The sequence below is a fragment of the Cervus elaphus genome, chromosome 33 (genome assembly GCF_910594005.1).
Source record: "Cervus elaphus chromosome 33, mCerEla1.1, whole genome shotgun sequence".
Classification (NCBI taxonomy): Eukaryota; Metazoa; Chordata; class Mammalia; order Artiodactyla; family Cervidae; genus Cervus; species Cervus elaphus.
This window is the reverse complement of record NC_057847.1, coordinates 6817259-6838788: the sequence shown is the minus strand read 5'-3', so window position 1 is coordinate 6838788 and position 21530 is coordinate 6817259. Positions and strand designations below refer to the sequence as shown.

General features: G+C 38.2%; 1 protein-coding gene across 5 annotated transcripts in view; it reads right to left on the bottom strand.

Annotated features, from left to right (window-relative positions):
* The window catches only part of IWS1 (interacts with SUPT6H, CTD assembly factor 1), a 49126-nt gene that overhangs the window by 16013 nt on the left and 11583 nt on the right, over positions 1–21530 (bottom strand). For 4 of the 5 annotated variants that reach the window (XR_006339387.1, XM_043894000.1, XM_043893998.1 and 1 more), the window contains exons 3-7: positions 11302–12451; positions 10094–10283; positions 9481–9538; positions 4091–4188; positions 1624–1774 (exon numbers count right to left, since the gene is read on the bottom strand). Coding sequence is in view for 4 of the 5 variants with exons in the window: in XM_043894000.1 (XP_043749935.1) it covers positions 1624–1774; positions 4091–4188; positions 9481–9538; positions 10094–10283; positions 11302–12451 (1647 nt within the window). In the remaining variant the exon portion in view is untranslated. The remainder of the gene's footprint in view (positions 1–1623; positions 1775–4090; positions 4189–9480; positions 9539–10093; positions 10284–11301; positions 12452–21530) is intronic. The other variant, XM_043894001.1, reaches the window with a different exon arrangement.

Below are 21530 nucleotides of genomic sequence, written 5' to 3'. Positions count from 1 at the left end.
AGCAAATTTCCACTGGCTATCTGATTTTGCATATGGTAATGTGTATGTTTTAATACTACTCTCTCAATTTGTCCCACCCTCTCCTTCCCTCCATGCCCATAAGCCTCTTCTCTGTCTCAGCTGCTGCCCTGCAGATAGATTCATCGGTACCATCTTTTTAGATTCCATATATATGTGTTAATATACCATATTTGTCAGAGAACAATTGCTAATAGCAAATTATTAACACTATAATTCTAAGCTTTAGATATAACAAAGTAGCAATTTCTCTGAGACACTAGAGGTTTTCCTACAAGAAATATAGTAGAGGTATTTTGTAGAGCCAAAACCCACAAAATTGTTAGAATAAGTAGTTTTAACAACTACAAATCGAGAGTAACAATTTTAATTTAAAATACTGGCACAACTGTCAGATTTTCAGAGTTCATTCAATGTACAAATCATACATGGAAAAATTTAGTTTATCATCAAAAATAATATTCTGGCTATGCGGTTTGTAAGAAAAGAATATGTTATTAAAAACTTTTAGTCTTTGATATTTGGGGTTTTTTTCCCTACTTTTTTTTTGGCCGCATTGCAAGGCTTATGGGAATCTAAAGCTTCATGAACAGGGACTGAAACCCAGGCCCTTGGCAACAAAATCTTGGTATCCTAACCACTGGACCACCAAGGAATTTCCTCTGCTTTTTTAACTGTAGAAAATTTAAATTCTACAAACACAGAAAACAAAATTATACACTCCTGACACACACATTTCAACAATTAAACACACATGACCAACCTTGCTTACTCATCTCTCTAGCTGCTTTCCCCTTCACCCTTGAATTATTCTGGAACAAATCCTACACACATAGCAAAACACCTCAGCAAGTGCCTCTAAAAGAGCAGGATTTGTTTTTCATCACTGTATTTGGCCAATTTTTACAGTTTGAGCACAATTTTAAAATGCAATGAATTAAATGTAATCTCTTAATCAGAGACAAAAGCATGACACGAGTTAAAACCTACTAGGCATAAGTTTATAATTTTTTTGTATGTGAAGAAGCATCACTTTGTGGTAAACTAGCCAAACCTGAGAGCAAAATCATTCCTCCAATAAAAACAGCAAACCAGGGACTTCCCTAGCAGTCCAGATGTTAACATGCCATACTTCCAATGCAGAGGGTGCAGGTTTGAATCCTGGTTGAGGAATTACATATTGTGTGGCCAAATAAATAAATAAAATAGCAAAATATTATGAAAAAGGCAAACCAATTCAGCCAAAAAGGCCCATTTTACTAAATACTCAAGTCTTCATTTTTTTCCCCTAAAACATACTACTAAAATTTTCCATGCTTAACATTTAAAACATTAAATGCTTATCTTAAAAAAATTAAGTAGATACTTATATATCTAATGTAAATGTAAATTAAGCAAGAATTAAGCTTTTTTTTTTTTTTTTTAAAGCAGGAATTCCCTGGTGGTCAAGTGGCTTGGACTTGGTGCTTTCACTGCCAAGGACATAAGTTCAATCCCTGGTTGGGGAACTCAGATCCTGCAAGCCACAAAGTGTGGCCAAAAAACAAAACAGGCTATATAACCAATTATGTGAGAGAAAGAAGGATGAAGCTGGAAGTGACTCACCTCAGCAGCTTCATTCATCTTGACAATCATGGCACTCACAACATCGTCAGCATCACTAATAAAAGTACCACCATCACGGTTACGTCTGCGCTTGCCACTCATGCTCTTTTTCCGCTGTAACATCATCTCAAAGTCTGACAGAAAGTCCATGCTAAGCAGTAACACAAAATCAAGTAAAATATAAATTTGCTTTTAAATACACATCTTCTTTTATGAGTTAAGAACCACCAATTTTTAAAACTCTAACTCAATGAAGTGCTACTTTTTTTTAAAGTACAAGTACTTTTAAAATTGTTTTTAACAGAACAAGTGCTCATAAATTTTATGCTCAATTTTTCTACTATCCCAACTGTTACACATAAAACACATTTCAAATTTCAAGTTTTACCTGTCACTCCATGGTTTAGTTTTAACTGCACTGCCTTTTGGAGGAAGGGAAAGAGTGGTGTTCAATCATCTAAATACTTCTGTCTTATATGGGAATAACTAGGGAAAAAAACTGCTGTTTCTTAGTAACAACAAGTACATAATGTGTACTTCTCTCAAAACATAATATGATTGAGATAAAGATCAGTTCAGTTCAGTTACTCAGTCATGTCCGACTCTTTGCGACCCCATGAACTGCAGCACTCCAGGCTTCCCCGTCTATCACCAACTCCCGGAGTCCACCCAAACCCATGTCCATTGAGTTGGTGATGCCATCCAACCATCTCATCCTCTGTCGTCCCCTTCTCCTCCTACCCTTAATCTCCCAGCATCAGGGTCTTTTCCAATGAGTCAGCTCTTCTCAACAGGTGGCCAAAGTATTGGAGCTTTAGCTTCAGCATCAGTCCTTCCAATGAATACCCAGGACTGATCTCCTTTAGGATGGACTGGTTGATCTCCCTGCAGTCCAAGAGACTCTCAAGAGTCTTCTCCAACACCACAGTTCAAAAGCATCAATTCTTCGGCGCTCAGCTTTCTTTATAGTTCAACTCTCACATCCATACATGACCACTGGAAAAACCATAGCCTTGACTAGACAGACCTTTGTTGGCAAAGTAATGCCTCTGCTTTTTAATATGCTGTCTAGGTGGGTCATAACTTTCCTTCCAAGGGGTAAGCGTCTCTTAATTTCATGGCTGCAATCACCATCTGCAGTGATTTTGGAGCCCAAAAAATAAAGTCTGCCACTGTTTCCACTGTCTCATCTATTTGCCATGAAGTGATGGGACTAGATGCCATGATCTTAGTTTTCTGAATGTTGAGCTTTAAGCCAACTTTTTCACTCTCCTCTTTCACTTTCATCAAGAGGCTCTTTAGTTCTTCTTCACTTTCTGGGTGGTGTCATTTGCATATCTGAGGTTATTGATATTTCTCCCGGGAATCTTGTGCTTCCTCCAGCCCAGCATTTCTCATGATGTACTCTGCATATAAGTTAAATAAGCAGAGTGACAATATACAGCCTTGACGTACTCCTTTTCCTGTGTGGAACCAGTCTGTTATTCCGTGTCCAGTTCTAACTGCTGCTTCCTGACCTGCATACAGGTTTCTCAAGAGGCAGGTCAGGTGGATAAAGATGGAAATATACAAATCTGCTAAGAGCCTCAAAAAGTCTTCCCAGCATTCAACTGAATCTTTACACTTAACAAGGGAGCTAACATGCTCTCTGCCCTGATGCTGGGAAAGATTGAGGGCAGGAGGAAAAGAGGATGACAGAGGATGAGATGGTTGGACGGCATCACTGACTCAATGGACATGGGTTTGTGTGGACTCCGGGAGTTGGTGATGAACAGGGAGGCCTGGCGTGCTGTGGTTCATGGAGTCGCAAAGAGTCAGACACGATTGAGTAACTGAAGTAAAATGATACGGTTTATATAATTTAATTTCTAAAGGTATTGGAAACTCTCTCAGCTTAATTCTTACATGTCACTAGGAATTAAGAAGAAAACTATCATTTAATATCGTGATACTGATATTACAGTATCATCTTTATAACCCTAACAGTAACTAACAAGTCTTTCTATGTTTGGCACCTTTCAAGACACCAGATTTTTCTGCACAGATTCCAATCATCTCAACAAAAGTATGTGAAATACAATCAAGCAGTATTCTGTATCTAAAACTGTGCCCCCCCCCACCCCAACCCCCTACCCCGGGACTCCCGAATCAGCTTTCTCTTTCTCAACGAACTTTTTACTGGGCTACTTTTCAGACTGAAAAGTAAGTTGAGACATGAATTTAAAAAGCCTGACAACCAAATAGCTCCACAAAAATAGCTGAGCACAGGGCAAATGAAAGAAAAATAACAAGTGCAAATAATTTTCAGATAGCAACTGTATATAGAGAAGTAGACGGGAGAACAAAAATGGAAGATTCTTTCCTACACTTAATCAGGAACCAAAATAAGAAAAACAAAGTTTGTTAGTCTTCATCTCATTTTAAAACTTCTCTTTAACAAAGTCCTTTAAAAAACAAATAAACTTACTGTTTTCCTCTCTTTATGTTATCATCAGAATCTGAATCTTCTGCTTCTTTTACCTGTGTTTCACTTTTTTCTTCTTCCAAATCTTCTTGGTTAAAACCCTAAATGCAGGTAAGTTAGTCAGTTATCAGTACCTCATTATAGACTCTTCCATGTAACTGTCTGCTCTTGGACACCAAAAAACATATAGCAAAAAAGCTCCCTCCCACTCTAGCCATTAGTGTTACTGGTTTTCTTGTCTCCTTCCAGAAACACTTATGCTTACAAAAGCACTTCTACTTACTACATTCTTTTATTATACACACTGAGTACAGAATACTGTTGTGCACATTTCACATCTAACAAAAGAATCTGGAGTCAAACTGATATTGATATAAACTACCTTTTAAGTTTTTAAGGCTTTAGATGATTTCATCAAACCATTACAGACATAATTTAAATATTTCCCTATTGACACTTAGGTATGTGTACTTGAAATCTTGAGAAATATCTGCAAACTGTCTGCAAATTGATTATACCATTAACTCTCCTTCCAGCAAAGCACAACTGAACCTGTTTCCTCACCTTCTCATGACTACAGCAGGTTATCAAGCATTGACATTAGCAATCTCTGCACTAAAAAAAACAAGACATCTCTGTAGTTTTCTCTGCATCCACTTATTATGAGTAAGGCTGGGCATTTTTCAGGTTTCAAAGCTATCTGTTATTATTTCTTTGTGAACTCTTTTGTGGCCATCTTCCCACTGGATCTTTGTCTTACTGGTATAAAAAATCTCTTTAAAAATTAGGGAAATCAGCACTTATTATGTGACAGGAACAGCACAATCCTCACACCTGTACAGTTTTGCAAATACAGTTTGATTTTGTTTATGATAATGTTTTCCAGGCACAATTTTTTAACTTAAATGGCCAGTCTTTTCTTCATAGCTTGTAACTTTCATATAATACTTAGAAAGGCCTTTCCAATGCTTTCCCCAGTATGCTGTTTTTCTCACTGAACTGAACCTATAATCCAACTGACGTCCATTCTCCACACTAGAAAAATGTATCTTGTCCTTGTAAATGTGGCTTAATGTTGAGTATAAGCCCCATGAGGGCAATGCCCAAACAATCTCTGGCATACAGGGTAATATTCATTGAGTGAATTCTTTTCTGTTTTTCTTTGGATTTGCTATTTTTCTACCATCTTGAACTATACTCTAAATTCATCTACTTTCATTCTCTCTAGCTTTAGTAATGAAAGTACTGACTTCTTTTTCAACATAAGAATTGTTTAACAAGTAAGTTTTAATTTTCTCTGGATGACAAGGGTGTTTTATTTGCTAATTTTGTTTCTGACTTTTAATTTCACTGCATTCAGAAAATGCTGGCTATGGTTTCTATGTTCGGCAAAAGTTTAAATTTTATTTGCAAATGCAAAGAACCAAGAAAAGTCAAGGCAACCTTTGAGAAAAACAAACTTGAAGGGCATAAAAAACCAAATATCATGAGTTATGCGTTAACAGTACAAGGACAGACCAATGGAACAGAAAAGATAATTCAGAAAAAGACTAGAAGATATATATACGCACTTGATTTACGACAAAGATGTCACTACAAAGCAGTGGAAGAGAATAATCTGGGTCAACTGGGGTGGGGGGCGCAGAAATCTTGACTATCTCATACATATTGAACTTGTTTGTTTTTTAGTCACTGAGTCCTGTCTGACCCTTGCAACTCCATGGACTGCAGCCCACCAGGCACCTCCGTCCATGGGATTTTCCAGGCAAAAACACTGGAGTGGGTTGCCAGTTCCTTCTCCAGGGGCTCTTCCTGAACCAGGGATCTAACGTGTGTCTCCTGCATCCACAGGCAGATTCTTTACCACTGAACCACCAAGAAAGCCCACATACTGCACATAAAAACTCATTCTAGATAGACTATAAAAATTAAATGAGAAGTTAAGCAAGATTCTGAAGAATTACTCACAAGAATGTTTTTATAACCCTGTGAACAGGCAAAATTTTCCTATAATTCGAAAAACTTTCAACATAAAGCAAAAGATTGGTAAAGCGATTTACACTAAAAAACTTTTGCTCATTAAAGACTCCATTAAGAAAGTGAAAAGGCAAGCCACTGAATGGAAGATATTTTTATCTTTTATAATATCTGAAGGGTTTCTATATCTGGATTATATAAATAGAGAAACTTCTCAGACTTCCCTGGTGGTAGAGAAGGTAAGAATCCGCCTGCCAATGCAGGGGACATGGGTTCAGTCCCTGGTCTGGGAAGATTCCACATGCCACAGAGCAGCTAAGCCCATGCACCATAACTGCTGAGCCTGAATGCTGCAATGACTGAAGCCTATGTGCCTAGAGCCTGTGCTCCCCAACAAGAGAAGCCACTGCGCTGAGAAGCCCACAAACCACAACTAGAGTAGCCCCTGTTCTCTGCAATGAGAGAAAGCCCCCATACAGTAACGGAGGTCCAGGACAAAAAAATTTTAAATTTTAAAAGAGACTCTCTTCTATCTTTGGTGGTATTTTTTGGTCTGATGGTTCTACTGTTTACATTTCACTTATAGAATTGTGCAGTTGTCAATTTTTGCTTTGCATACATTATATGTATTTAAAGCCATGTTACTAAGTACATGGCTAGGTACAATTTTAAAACCTTTTTCCAATATAAAGTGACCCTCTTTATCTCGAACAATGGGTTTTGCCTTAGATTATACCTCTTTGATATTTATATAGTTACATCGGCTTTCTTGTGGTTAGTGTTCAGAGACAGTATCCTTTTCCATTCTTTTATTTTCATTGTTTCTTTATCTTCTGTTTTGGATAAATTTTGAAATAAGTATATATATGCTCCTTTTAAAAATCTAGTCTTTTAAAATTTGTTCTTTAACTGGAGCACTTAATACATTTCAGTGTGATATTATCAAAGATCATCTCTGCTATCTTACCATTTACTACTTTCTAACTGTCCCCCTGTTTCATATTTCCTTTATTTTTCTTTTTTGCCTTCTTTTGGATTGACTAGCTTTCATTATTTCATTTTTCCTTTCTATTAGGTTGAAAGTTACATATTCCAATAGTATTTTTAGAGATTAAAATGTACATCCTGACTTACCAAAGACTACTAATGTATTTTTACATACCTTTGCAAAGACCTGTGAACATTTCAATTTCATGTAAATGCCCAATTTGTTACTGCTATCATGTTTTAATTTTAAACACATTTTAAACCATACCAAACGTGACTTTGGCTTGCATGATCACTACCCATTTAGACTGAGCCACATGCTTTTGTTCCTTTTTTCCTTCCTGCATCCCTGACTTTCTGCCTGAGATATTCTTTCTGCGTTTACTATTTCTTTCAGTTGGCATTTTGATAAGATGAAATAAGGAGGGACTCTTCATTTTTGTAGAATACAAAAGAATCCTTAAGTTTTAGTTACTGGATCGTATTACTTCCACTGACAAGTCAGGTATTAAAATAACTTGTGCCTCTCTGAGGGCTTCCCTGGTGGCTCAGACAGTAGAGAATCTGCCTGCAATGCAGGAGACGTGGATTGGGAAGATCCCCTGGAGAAGGGCATGGCAACCCACTCGTCTCTGAATGTACCTGTTTATTGCCCTTTGGCTGCTTTCAAGACTTTCCTGCAATTTTATTGTGATGTATTTAGGGGCAGATTGGTTTGTATTTATCCTACTTGTAATCTGCAGACCTTCTAGACTCTATGATTTATCAATTGTTTCTTTAAATACTGCTTCTGATATACATACATTTTTCCTTTCTCCTCCGAGGATTCCAATTCACCCTGTTAAACCTTCTCATTATGCTTTTTACATTATCTACACTAATATCTCAGTATTTCATTCTACATAGTTCCTTCTAACTTACCTTCCAATTCACTCATTTTCTTGTCAAATATGTCTACTCATTTGTTAAACTCATCCACCAAGTTTTAAATTTCAGTTATTGTATTTTCACAGTTTCAGAGTTGTTTTTTTTTAAATTAATTAATTAATTAATTTAACCACACTGGGTCCCAGTGTGGTTCATGGGATCCTTGCTGCATCACGCAGGATCTCTCCTTTCAGCCCACTGACTCTCCAGTAGTGGTGTATGGCCTCCAGAGTGGGCGGGCTCAGTAGTTGCGGCACACGGGCTTTAGCTGCTCTGCGGTATGTGGGATCCCAGTTCCCTGAAAAGGGATCGAACCCTCATCCCCTGCACTGTAAGGTTAACCAGTGGACCGCCAGGAAGGTCCCCAGAATTTCTACTTGATTCTTTTCCAAATATTTTTTAAAAACACACACACAACTATTTGCTCTAAGAAACTTTTTAATTTTTTATCTTGCTGAACATAGGTACTATCAAAAATTTCTATATCTAGAGCCCTTAGGTCTATTTCTACTGTCTGTTGCTACTACTGTTTGCTTTTAACTTGTTATGTGTGTATTATGTATTTGAAAAACTACAGAAATAATCTGAGGTCTATGATTATGTTAACTTTGTCCTGAAAGGTGTTTTTTTGTTTTTTTTTTTTAACGTTTTGGCATGAGGGATCTTAGTTCCCTGACCAGGGATAAAATCCAAGTCTCGTGTGGTGGAAACACAGTCTTAATCACTGGACTGCCAGGGAAGCCCCTGTTCTGAAAGGATTTCTTCTGTTTGAATATATCAGGTTCCTGAGAGCCAGCCAATGGGCTAATCACTGTAATCAAACTTCTGAGACTGAGGTTCTCCATGTGCTAGATGACTCAAATGTAGCTTAAAATCTGAGCAAAGGCTATTTTAACTTCCAGTTCACCCCTAATCTTAGGAATCTCAATCCAGACCATGGGGTTTTCAGGGTCACCTAACCTCAGCAGGCCCTGACCTCAAAGTTTTGTCTCTTGAGTCTTGAGGCAACTGAAAATAAACTTACCCTTTCAGCCTAACTAGATCAATAGCCCAGAGAAAGCAATTCTAAATGCTGAGCTTACCTCTTTAAGGTTTCTACCTTTTGCTGGGTTTTTCCTATTTTTATGATGATGAGCAACTTTTTGAAACATTTTTTCTAGCTTTTGTAGTTGTCAATAGCAGAAAGACAAATTACATTGCCTGCCATTGCTATAATTAGAAGTTCCATAACTACTGTGAATCCTATCTTTAGCATTATAAAGTGCCTTTCATTGTACTTTAATGTGTTCCTTCTTGCCCTTAATACAATTTTGCCTGTTATATTCCTTTTATGTCTTTGTAGACCCTTTCATTTCACTTTCTGAATACCTTTTTTCTACATTATTCTGCTGGATACGTCAGAGTTGTTTGTTCTTACTTACTGGAATCTCTTAATAGATTCCCACTGCCATAAAAACAAAAAAAAAAAACATAAAGAGGAAATATTTCCATCTTATACTTACTGTAAATTCTTCCTCCTCCTCATCACCAGATTCTCCAAATATGTCTGCAATAAGATTTCTAGAAAAGAAATATAAACAATTTTCATTTGTTTTCTTCTCATTTGCACAGGAATCAAGAAATCGTTTTCTACTAGGGTATAATTTACATATAGTTAAAATAAGTAGGTCTCATGTGTCCACTTCAATGGGTTTTGACAAAAGCACACATTTATATAACCATTATCTTAATAGAACAACTCCATCTCCCAGAAAGTTCCTTTGTGACCCTTTGTAGTGAGTACAATATATAAATATCCCAGAGGCAACCACCACTCTATCTACCATCAGATTAGTTTTGCCTGTTCTTGCACTTCACATAAGTGGAATTAGATAACATATCCCCTACATGTCTTTCACTTTTAAGATAGTATTTCTGAGACTCAACCATGCTGTAGCATGCAGCAGTAGCTGAGGAATTAAAATCCTACATCTCCCACAGCCATGCAATTAGGCAGGGTATACTGTATTACGCTTCAACACAGAATTTTAATGTAAGTTTAAAAAACCTGAAAGACAAACTCCTCACTACCACCTTATATGAACCCTGGGAAGTTTAGGTTACACTGTCACTTACTCTTCTTCATTCCCTGACTCACTGTCACTCCCAAACAGGTCCTTCTCTTCATTTTTCTTATCAGACAGTTCTTTCCCCGCTTCTTCGTCACTGTCAGATGCTATCGTCTTCTCTCTTTTGCCCGATTTGTCCGATATAACATCACTGTCAGAGTCATCTGCATCAGAGACAACACGACTCTTCTTTGCTGCTGTTGAAAAAGAAAACCATCATTAATCTTATTCACCATGGTCACTGTGTTACTAAGTACAACAGGTGCTCTAAAATGGCAGTATGTGGCAAAAATCAAAGGTCTTATAACACACAGTTTAGAATTTAAAAAAACTTAAAGATTCACTCAAGAGTCATCTTACAATTACAAAGATGTTAGGAAAAAGAGGCAAAGAGATGAAGTTTTTCATCAAAATAAAGTGGACATCAATAACTACCTTTCCTTTGGGGGAACAAAGAAAATAAGACTAGAATCTCTTCCATGCTGCCTAGTATTAGCAGAACTCTTAAGGCTTGGATATTCTTTTGTGGAATCCCCGTTCCTCAATTATCCATCACTGCTCAATCTGGAATTTCAAAATGCGCGTATGTTGCTCTTTTCCCTTCTCCTTTAATAACTGTCAGGTTATAAGGGAATGTCTTTTCCAAAGAAGATATTTCATAAAAAAGTAATCAAGTAGTAAAGATTGGAATACTCCGTGGAGACACTGAGTCTCTAAATAAGAGTACCTCACAAACTTCCCGGCATTCAATGATGTTTAACAAATGAAGACAGGTACCCGTGGGAGCTCAGTCACTGTATGGATGGGATGTAGGGCATTAGCTGTCAAAAGAGACCCACAGCTAAGTCTGGATACAGTTGAGTTTTCATGTAAACATATTTCCTTGAACATTACCCTTTCTAGTAAAAAACAAACAAAAAATTTTCATGTAAATCTTTCATATTGCCATTGTCATGCAGTCTATCTTATCAACTTGAAGCAGTCAGAACTTAACAAATACTGCTAAAACAATTCAAAGGAAATTTAATATTAAGACTTGCCAATGAGGGAATTTCCTGGTGTCCAGTGGTTAAGATGCTGCACTTTCATTGCCAAGGGCCTGAGTTCAATCCCTAGTCAGGGACCTAAGATCCCATAAGCCAGAACTATGCTTCATAGTTATAAGTTTAGACAGTAAGTAAAACTACTGATAAACAGCCTAAAATAATTCCTTACATGCTTTCTCTTCATCATCACTATCAGAAAGCACAGCTGCTTTTCGCTTTGCTACTTTCTCCTCCTCCCCTTCTTTTTCTTCATCCTCATCACTGTCAATTTTGGCCCTTTTAGGTTCTTCCTCCTCACTGTCGGAACTGTTGAAGCGCTTCCTGTCTACATGGGCATCTGCAGGAAGGGAGTCATTCTGCACTTCTGTATCCTCTCCCTTATTCTCCCCATCACTGTCCTCATCAGACTCTGGTTTCTGTTTGTGTCTGGAGGCATCCTCAGTTTCTGAATCACTGGCAGGTCCCTTCTGAGGCTCCTCACTCTCAGAGTCACTGATTCGGGGTTTGGGAAGCTCCTCATTTTCAGAATCACTGGCCTGGTTCCTTGGGGGGTCCTCACTTTCCGAATCACTTATTCGGGGTTTGGGAAGCTCCTCATTTTCCGAGTCACTGGCTTGGTGCCGTGGGGGATCCTCACTTTCCGAATCGCTTATTCGGGGTTTGGGAAGCTCTTCATTTTCCGAGTCGCTGGCTTGGTGTCTTGGCGGGTCCTCACTTTCTGAGTCACTGATTCGGGGTTTGGGAAGCTCCTCGTTTTCAGAGTCACTGGCCTGAGTCCTCTGAGGTTCCTCACTTTCTGAGTCACTGATCCGAGGCTTGGGAAGCTCCTCACTTTCAGAATCACTAATTCGAGGTTTAGGGAGCTCTTCATTTTCAGAGTCACTGGCTTGGTGCCTCGGAGGTTCCTCACTCTCTGAGTCACTGACTTGAGGTTTGGGAGCACCTTCTGTTTCCGAGTCAGTGACAGGACTTTTGGGGAGCTCTTCAACTTCTGAATCACTGGCAGGAGGCTTCCTAACATCTTCATTTTCTGAGTCACTTGCATGCCCATTAAGCAGTTCCTCATTTTCAGAGTCACTCACAGGTAATTTCCTGGTCTCCTCACTTTCGGAGTCACTCCCATGGTGATTGACATCTTCATTTTCAGAATCACTGGCAGGAGGCTCTGCATGCTCTTCAGATTCAGAGTCACTGTCCTTTTGTCTCTGGAGTTCCTCACTTTCAGAGTCACTGGCATTAAGATTTGAGGGGTCATCATTGTCAGAGTCTGTCACCTGATGTCTTTTGTTGAGGCTATCTTCTCGATCACTAGGTTCATTCTGAAAAATCAAGGGAGAAAAAATTAGAAAAGTAAAACAAAAAAGTTTGGTAGTAAAAATGTTCAATTTTTCAGCTATTTTTTAAAAAAGGTAGGAGTATGCCTGCTTAAATGTAGAATTCTTGTACTATACCTATATAGAAACATCCCACTTTAAAAGAAGCCCACTGATCTGTGAAATGGCTAACACGGTTTAGATATCAAAATGAGGAAAGACAATCTGACTTCATGAAATCTGTAACGCATACCTACTCTACAGCACAATTATATTTTGAAAAGCTAGATTAAAAAACAGCGACAAAAAACAAACCTTAACTTTCTCATATAATTCTAGCTCCTAAATAAATTCTTTAAATAAATACAGGCAAACATACACCCAAGTTCTTTTTTAAAAAGAAACATTCTTTGGTTTTATAAGGTTAAAGCTATTTTAAAGAAAAGAATTATAAAACTTTGCTTAAAGGGCCAGACTGTACATAGAGCACATTCTCCCAAGTCAATCTGAATAAATGGGGAGCAAGTAGCTCACAGAGCCAAATATCAAGTCTTAGGTTCTCTCCTGATGGTTCACTCCTCAGAACAGGGTTTTTTCATGATAAGAAAATTGAGGTTTAGAGCAGTCTTGGTCATACATCCAAGTTACCCTGGCACAAAAATTTTAAGTTTTAGGGAAAACACTGACTAACCCAACAATACTAACATAACATCACGTGAAGTAATCTGAAAACCCTAGGGTACAAAGGTGATACAAGTATATTATGGCTGTGCTTTCTTAAATGCAGAGAAAAATATATAAAACTAAACATATCAAAATACCAACAACTAGAATGTGGGGAATTTTTTCCCTTCTAGTATCTGAACTCTCACTAATATGGTAATTAATATTCTGGCTTAAAAAGTAAAGTACTTCTGTGTTTGAGTTTTCCTCCTTAAAAATGTTGAGCCAGTATTTTTCTTTATAATATATGACGAACATTACCTGGACTTACTTTAGCACAGATCAACTCTCAAGCAGCAAAGAAACAAAGCATAAGCCCACCATATCATGTGATGAAATAATTAAGTAGCAAGACAATTCAGTGACAAGATAAAAGGCTCATAAAATAAGCTTATAATATAAAAATTTGAGGGCTTTTCTCCCTCTGTATTTCACTGCCATCTTGACAGTAGAGTTCCGAAGATATAGTAACTGCTACAAATATATTCATTCAAATATAACACTATTCAAGAAATTTTTTAAAATCATAAACTTTTCAAATTTCCCAAAGCTATTTTCCTTTTATTATCATGGGTCACTCACATCATAGCACTGTATTCCTTGTCAGTCATACACCCTGTTACCCCAATAAAACTGGCATTTATCTATTAAATTAGGACAGGAGAAAAATAACAGAATTTTTTTCATACCATACAAGATATAGTACTCCATATATTGCTAGAAGCTTACTTTTGGCTGTACTTCATAATTTAATTTTTTATATTTTAAAAGAATATAGATGAAAAAATTAACTATCTAGAGTGTGACGCCTAAGAAGGCAGGCGTTTTTTGGCCTGTTGTCTTCACTGAGAAGGCACACTCTGTGCTTCAGAGCACAGAGGGGTATCTGGTATACCCAAAATCATAGTAAGAATTCGTTGAATGAATAGTAAGAATTAAATGTTAATAATTTAAAGTGAGGAATAATTACTCAACAAGTATTTGCTTCAAGTCTACTATGTACAAGGTGCTAAGAATCAAGGCTGAACCTGTCTCAGTGCCTGACCTTAAGGAAATATTATCTAGTGAGTTGGCCAAATATATCATAACAATAGTATAATACACACTATTACAAAGGTGATATTCTGAAAGCTAGGAAGTGATTTATATGAAACTAAGCCATAAAAGGTGTGCAGACAACAGGTATTTAATTAATCTGTGATGACAGAATTAAGAAGTTAACTACATTATTGAGGATGGAAGGCAAAACATACAGGTACCAGCAGAGGTAACTAAAGCAGGAGGCAAAAGGGAAAATTGTTAACTGCCTTTTGGAATGCTTTCCATAACATACTTAAGACGTAACTCTAACAACATGATCTTATGACTCAATTTATTTCAGCTGCAAACAACACAAATCATTTCAGGCTAACTCCAGAACAATCTTTCCAGAATCATCGTGGGATGAATGGTTAAAAGCTTTAGAAGGGTAGGAACCAGGGCAGTTCAGAGAGCTCAGAAAGGAAACTCAAGGACCTTTCACTAGAGACTTAGCTCTCACCATTGATAAATTCTGGTGCCTTGGACCTCAATTTTAAGTTCCCAGAAGACATGATCCAACAGGTCATGGCAATAGAGGATGTCCTGACTCTGTGGCTCAACGGGTTATAGCCAAAGCAGAGGCGCAGCGCTGGGAGACACTCCCAAAGAAAGAAGAGACGCCATGAACTGAGCAGTCATTCCAAAACGGACCTATTACACTTTACCCTGGACCTCCCAACCAAGGACATGACATGTAATAACAACTGAGAAAGTTATATGAATTCTCATCAATTTTTGAGGAGATTTATAAGAACCTGAGTATCTACCCATCAGGTGTGGCACAATGGAGGAAAAGCAGGAAATCACTGCAGTAAGAAAGTACTGATTGATAGACTCAAGTTAGACAATGTACTTTGGTGAATACATTATAAGTCTTGGGAAAAGTATATTAGAAATTATATGGTAAAACTTAGAAGTTATCAAAACAATATTAGAAAAACTTTAGACTGGTTTCAGCAATTAGTTTAAATTGTAAAGTTAAAAAAAAAAAAAAACCAAAAAGTGCTTTTTAAAAGTCATATTTGATATCAACAAATAAACAGTGGGATTCCCAGGTGGCACAGTGGTAAAGAATCCACCTGCCAATGCAGGAGACACAGAGACACGGCTTCAATCCCTGGGTCTGGAAGATCCCCTGGAACAGGAAATGGCAACCTACTACAGTATTCTTGCCTGGAGAATCCCACTGACAGAGAAGCCTAATGGGCTACAGTCCATAGAGTCGCAGAGTCAGACATGACTGAGCAACTCAGTGCACACACGCGCCATTTAAACACTATTTCTTAATATAAAAAGAATCCCCAATTTTAACTCTCAGAGAAACTGAGCTCTCTGACAGTCCTTAGATGCTTTAGAGATGTCTGTAACACCTCATATCCTGCTCTTAAAATCATTCACACTGTAGTTATAAACAACTACTGGTTACCCATAATGAATGACCTGGTCGTTCATCTCAGTCAATGGTAACAGATTCCTCAACGACCAGGGCCACAATATGCAGAGGTAATTAACGTTCTAAATTTAAAATAATTAATTAATTAAAATGATATAAAGCAAGTATCAATTTGTAAATTTCAAAGAAGTATAAGAATGTCAAATAGAAGTCCTTGAAAAGAACCAAAAAAAAACTGAGGACAACTGTTTCCTCCTTATTAATTAAAAGAATTAAACTCAAAACAGTTGAACTTGCAAACTAACCCTTCATCACAAATTGGTAAAACATTCAACACCAAGTCACATAGTAAATTCCATAAGGAAGTATTTACAGGAACATTCTCCAAAACATATTTCACTGGATCTCAGTTCAAGAAGATAAATTTTAAATCCTCATCGTGGAGCTTTGACAATACATATCACTGTAAGAGTATAAGGAAGGATCTGAGAAATCCAGTTTTTATTACACAATGCTGTTAATCCAGTGTTACTCCCGAAGGGCTGCAAGGCTTTTGACTTTGTGAAACTCCAGCTTTACAGCAATCACACACATAATGAAATGAAGATATACACCTGAGTGTCTTTTGTCAAAAGCTGGTTGATCTTAGAATCAGTCAAAAACAAAAACACTTCTTCTGGGTACTAGAAAAAGAAAATGTCTACACAAAGTTTAGGAGTTTATAATGATGGGATTTTCCTGGTGACTCAATGGTAAAAATCTACCTGCCAATGCAGGAGACACAGGTTTGATCCCTGGTCTGGGAGGATTCCATATGCCTCAGAGCAACTAAGCCTGTGTACAACTACTGAGTCTCTGCTCTAAAGCCTGGGAGCCACACCCCCAGAAGCCGGCACCCCCCAGAGCCCGTACTCCACAAGAGAAGTCAGTGTGATAAGAAGCCTGCACACTCCAACTAGAAAGTAGCCCCTGCTGGCCACAACTAGAGAAAAGTCCATGTAGCAACAAAGACCCAGCACAGCCAAAAACAAATAAATAAATAAATAAAAATAAAAAGTTTATAATGATGAAGCAAACTCCCACCTACCTCTCCAGACTCGCTTCTGCCCTTTCACCAGCATCAACTCTATGCATTGCACCAGCAGTTCCCAAACTCTTGCATTAAGAATCACCTGGGAAGCTTTGGTGAAAACACAGATTTTTGTGCTTCTCATCTCCAGGTATTTAGACAGTAAATCTGGGGAAGGGGTCAAAGAATCTGCATTTTGACATCTAATCCAAGTGACTCTAACTACACATTAAAATTTTACTGCAGACACATGGAACTATAGACTTCACTACATTACTCCATGTTTTCACCTCACCTTGTCCTTTTCATATCTCAATACAAGGTAAAAATACCCCCTTCCTGAAGCCTCTTTCATCCTTCTCTCTTAGGTAGAATGGATTTTGTGCAATATAATGTGACAGTTCACAATGTGGACTTTAGAGTCTATTAAGATCTAGACCATCTAGGCTCGTGGTCATCTTCTACTGTAAAATTTAGGGAAATTATCTTAATTTCCCAAAGTCCTCAATTTGACAGAGTCAGAAATAGTATTTATAACTTAGAGGTCAGCCTATTCAGAGGACCAAATGCATGTAAAGCAATTAGCATGTGCCTGTGAGCACTCACTGTATGTTGCTAATCATCCATAACCAAATATTAATTATTAATTATAAGACATTCACCCTTGAAGACAGAGCTCAAATATATCATCTATGCAGGCTGAGCTGGTCAGTCATTCCTCCTTTCATGTCACCAGAGCATCCTGTGCAGCTACCTCACTCAAAGGTGATTTATTTACATTTATCTTCATAATATGAATGAACAAATGACCTTAAGATAAGAGACCATTTAAGAAAAGTAACCCAAAACCTATCTTTCACCTTCAGTATACAAATAAAACAAACCCCACAAGATAATACTTAACAAAAAAGAACCAAAGCAAAATGTTTTTCTCATTACTTTGGTAGACTCAAAGATAAAGGCTGAAACCTAACACAAAGAAAGGACATGCAAATGGAATCGAAAGAAGTGCTAACAAATAGGGTAAACAGGGAGAGCAATGTCTAAAAAGAACCTTATACTGGCTTCAATGTACTCCTCATAGGAATGCTTTCCTTATATTAGCACCACCTTTCTGTGGAAAGACCCAAATGATTGCAGACTGCTATCTCTTCTCAATGCAAAGTAAAGCTGGGGCTAATGGGGCTGTCACCAACTTCAACCAAAGATGGATACTTGTACCCACTAGCTTCTGCCTACAGTCAGCAAAAAAGGAGAAGCCAGGCACCATTTCCAAACAACCTCTTTCTCAATAGCCCCATACACTATTTTTTCCTGTGAGACACTCTACAGGGGAACATTACTTTTCTATGTAGATAAAACCTTTAAACTGGATTCTAAAATGCACATTACTTTCCATTTATTTTCTGTGAAACAAAAACCAGCTGATCATAATCCACAACTAATTTCATGCTGCTCAAGAGAATATTCAAATAAAACAACAAAAATTAGAACTGGCAACTAGTTATAACTAGGGTGCATTCATGCTCAAATTGCTTTATTTTAAAAATTGTGTTTATAAAGAAGTTAAACTGTCACTGTTTGCAGATGACATGAAGATTCTAAAGATGCTACCAGAAAACTACTAGAACTCATCAGTGAATGTGGTAAATTTGCAGGTTACAAAATTAATACTCAGAAAATCTGTTGCATTTCTATACATAAGAATGAAAGATCAGAAAGAGAAACCTCAAGCAGTGATTCTATTTACCACTGCATCAAAAAGAATGAAACACCTAGAAGTAAACCTACTTTCCAGCCATAATACTCACTCCTGAAACACAAGTCCTTCTCAGTTCTAGGCCTTTGAACCTGTGGTTCTCTCCAGCTAGGATTATCACCATCATCTCTAACTGGCTTCTCCATCTGGTAATGTCAGTCATTCCTCAGAGTCTACTTAGCCCACCCTCCCATCCTCCTACAGTCCTTTTTATGTGCCCTTTATGTGATTTTTAAATATATTTAGTTATTTGATGCATGCTAATAAAAACAGGTAACTATATAAAATGATGGGACGGTTATTCTAGGTATTGTCCTTTGATTTCAAATATTAATGTGCAAACACAGAAAAGTATATTAAAATCGCCTTTAACAGCACAACCCAAAGATCACCATTATTCACATTTTTTACAAGGAATTTCCTCCCAATCTCTTCTCTGTGTGAATTTACTTTAAAATAGTAAATAAGGATCTAGAATCACACTGACTTCTCCCATTTCACAAAATATTTTTTTGGAAACAACTTTAATGGTTGCACTGCCATTCTTAGAAATGTTCTCTTTATAGTTTAATTACTAACTGGTGGGCTACAGTCCACGGGGTTGCAAAGAGTCTGACGGGACTGAGCGACTTCACTTTCACTTTCATTTTGTTGGCTACTTATTGCTTCCTTTCTTATGTTTTCTAGCCTCATTTGTCCATTTCAGTGTTCTCAACCTGAGGGTGGTTCTGAGTCTTCCCCTAAGGAGGCATTTGTGAATGCAAAGGCCCTTTGGTTGGCAATGACTGGAGAGCATATGTTACTACCATTTTATTTAATGCTTTGGAACCAAGATACTAAATGTCCTGCAATATAAAGGACTGCCTCTAAATGCCAACAGCTGGCTTACTCAGAATCATCTAATTACTAATTATCTAATTACTAATAACATTACTAGTCATCATGTTTAGCACTGGGCAGCTCTCCGTGCAGGGGAGGCCACACCCACACACAGGCAGGAGAACCAATGAGATGAAAGAGCCAAAGGGCCCAGTAGAGACTGTGTTAATAGAGTAACAAGTAAAGCATCCTGGCTTCTTCTGGAATGTGAACCGGGAAACATAGCTTCAACCAACTAGTAAAGAGAGAGAAAAATGAAGCTAAGTGAAAACTTCTGGTATGAAAATGAAAAGCTCTGCTGACCCACTCTACAGTGAAACCGGTTAGAAGTATTTAAAAACAACCATTCAAGGACTTCCCCGGGGGTCCAGTGGTTAAGACTCAGCACTTCCACTGCAGTAGGTGAGGGTTTGATCCCCGGGCAGGGAACTAATATCCTGTATGCCATGGGGTGTGGCCAAAAAAAAAAAGAAAACTTGAGAGGAAATAAAAAGACATACCTTGAAGTGTAAATAAAAAAAATAAAAACAACCATTCAAAGCCTCTGGAAATGGTACTAAAGATAAAGAAGCATCTATCCAAGAAGGTCTACAAAAATTTGCTAAGAAAGGCAAAAACATCTGGTATTTGAACCAATACTACTCCTTACTTCCACCCTCAGAGATCAGCAAGAAAATGATTCTACTCCAGGCTGCTACAGTCAAAAATAGGGTACTCTCTTCCTCTAGCTCCCGAGGGTGGGGCTTCTTCCCAGGAGAAGCATGATGCCAGTGCTTCTCATTTTGCCTCCAGCTACCAGTTGCTGTAGGTAAGTTCCCAGCAAGTGCAGCTGAAACTGGCGGCTCTCAATCACAGTAAGAAGGCTCTACTGGGGGCAGAGCACACTAAGAATACCAGAGCCCTCAACACCTTTGCCCGAATTTGTCCCACAGTGGTTCCATGCCAAGAGAGGCAAGCCAGGAGCACTTCAGGTTGCTATCCAATTCCCACCCCACACTGAGAGTTCAGCTTCTAGAACTGGGATGTCACTCAGAGAGAAACTTGCCATCGCCCTTTCCCTCCCCAAACTCCAGATCCCTGGCTCAGAGATTTTGCTTGGGGTAAAAACAGGCAGTAGGACTTCTCTGGTGGTCCAGGGGTTTAAGAATTGGCCCACCGAATGCAAACTAGTACAGCCACTATGGAGAACAGTGTGGAGATTTCTTAAAAAACTGGAAATAGAACTGCCATATGACCTAGCAATACCACTTCTGGGCATACACACTGAGGAAACCAGATCTGAAAGAGACACATGCACCCCAATGTTCATCGCAGCACTGTTTATAATAGCCAGGACATGGAAGCAACCTAGATGCCCATCAACAGACGAATGGATGAGGAAGCTGTGGTACATATACACCATGGAATATTACTCAGCCGTTAAAAAGAATTCATTTGAATCAGTTCTAATAAGATGGATGAAACTGGAGCCCATTATACAGAGTGAAGTAAGCCAGAAAGATAAAGAACATTACAGCATACAAACACATACATATGGAATTTAGAAAGATGGTAATAATAACCCTATATGCAAAACAGAAAAAGAGACACAGATGTACAGAACAGACTTTTGGACTCTCTGGGAGAAGGCAAGGGTGGCATGTTTCGAGAGAACAGCATGTATATTATCTATAGTGAAACAGATCACCAGCCCAGGTGGGATGCATGAGACAAGTGCTCAGGCCTGGTGCACTGGGAAGACCCAGAGGAATCGGGTGGACAGGGAGGTGGGAGGGGGGATCGGGATGGGAAATACATGTAACTCCATGGCTGATTCATGTCAATGTATGACAAAACCCACTGCAATGTTGTGAAGTAATTAGCCTCCAACTAATAAAAATACATGAAAAAAAACCAAAAAGCAAACCTAATGTAAAAAAATCCTTCCAATTATTTAGCAGTCTGATTGATTGTAAAATTGTCGATTTAAGAAATGAATTAAAAAAAAAAAAAAAAAAAGGAATTGGCCCACCAATGCTGGGGACACAGGTTTGATTCCTGGCCTGGGAAGATTCCACATGCTGTGGGACAACTAAGCCCGGACACAACTACTGAGCCTGTGTGCCTAGAGCCCATGCTCTGCAACGAGATGCAAGCCACCACAATGAGAAGTCCATGCACTGCAACTAGAGAGTAGCCACCA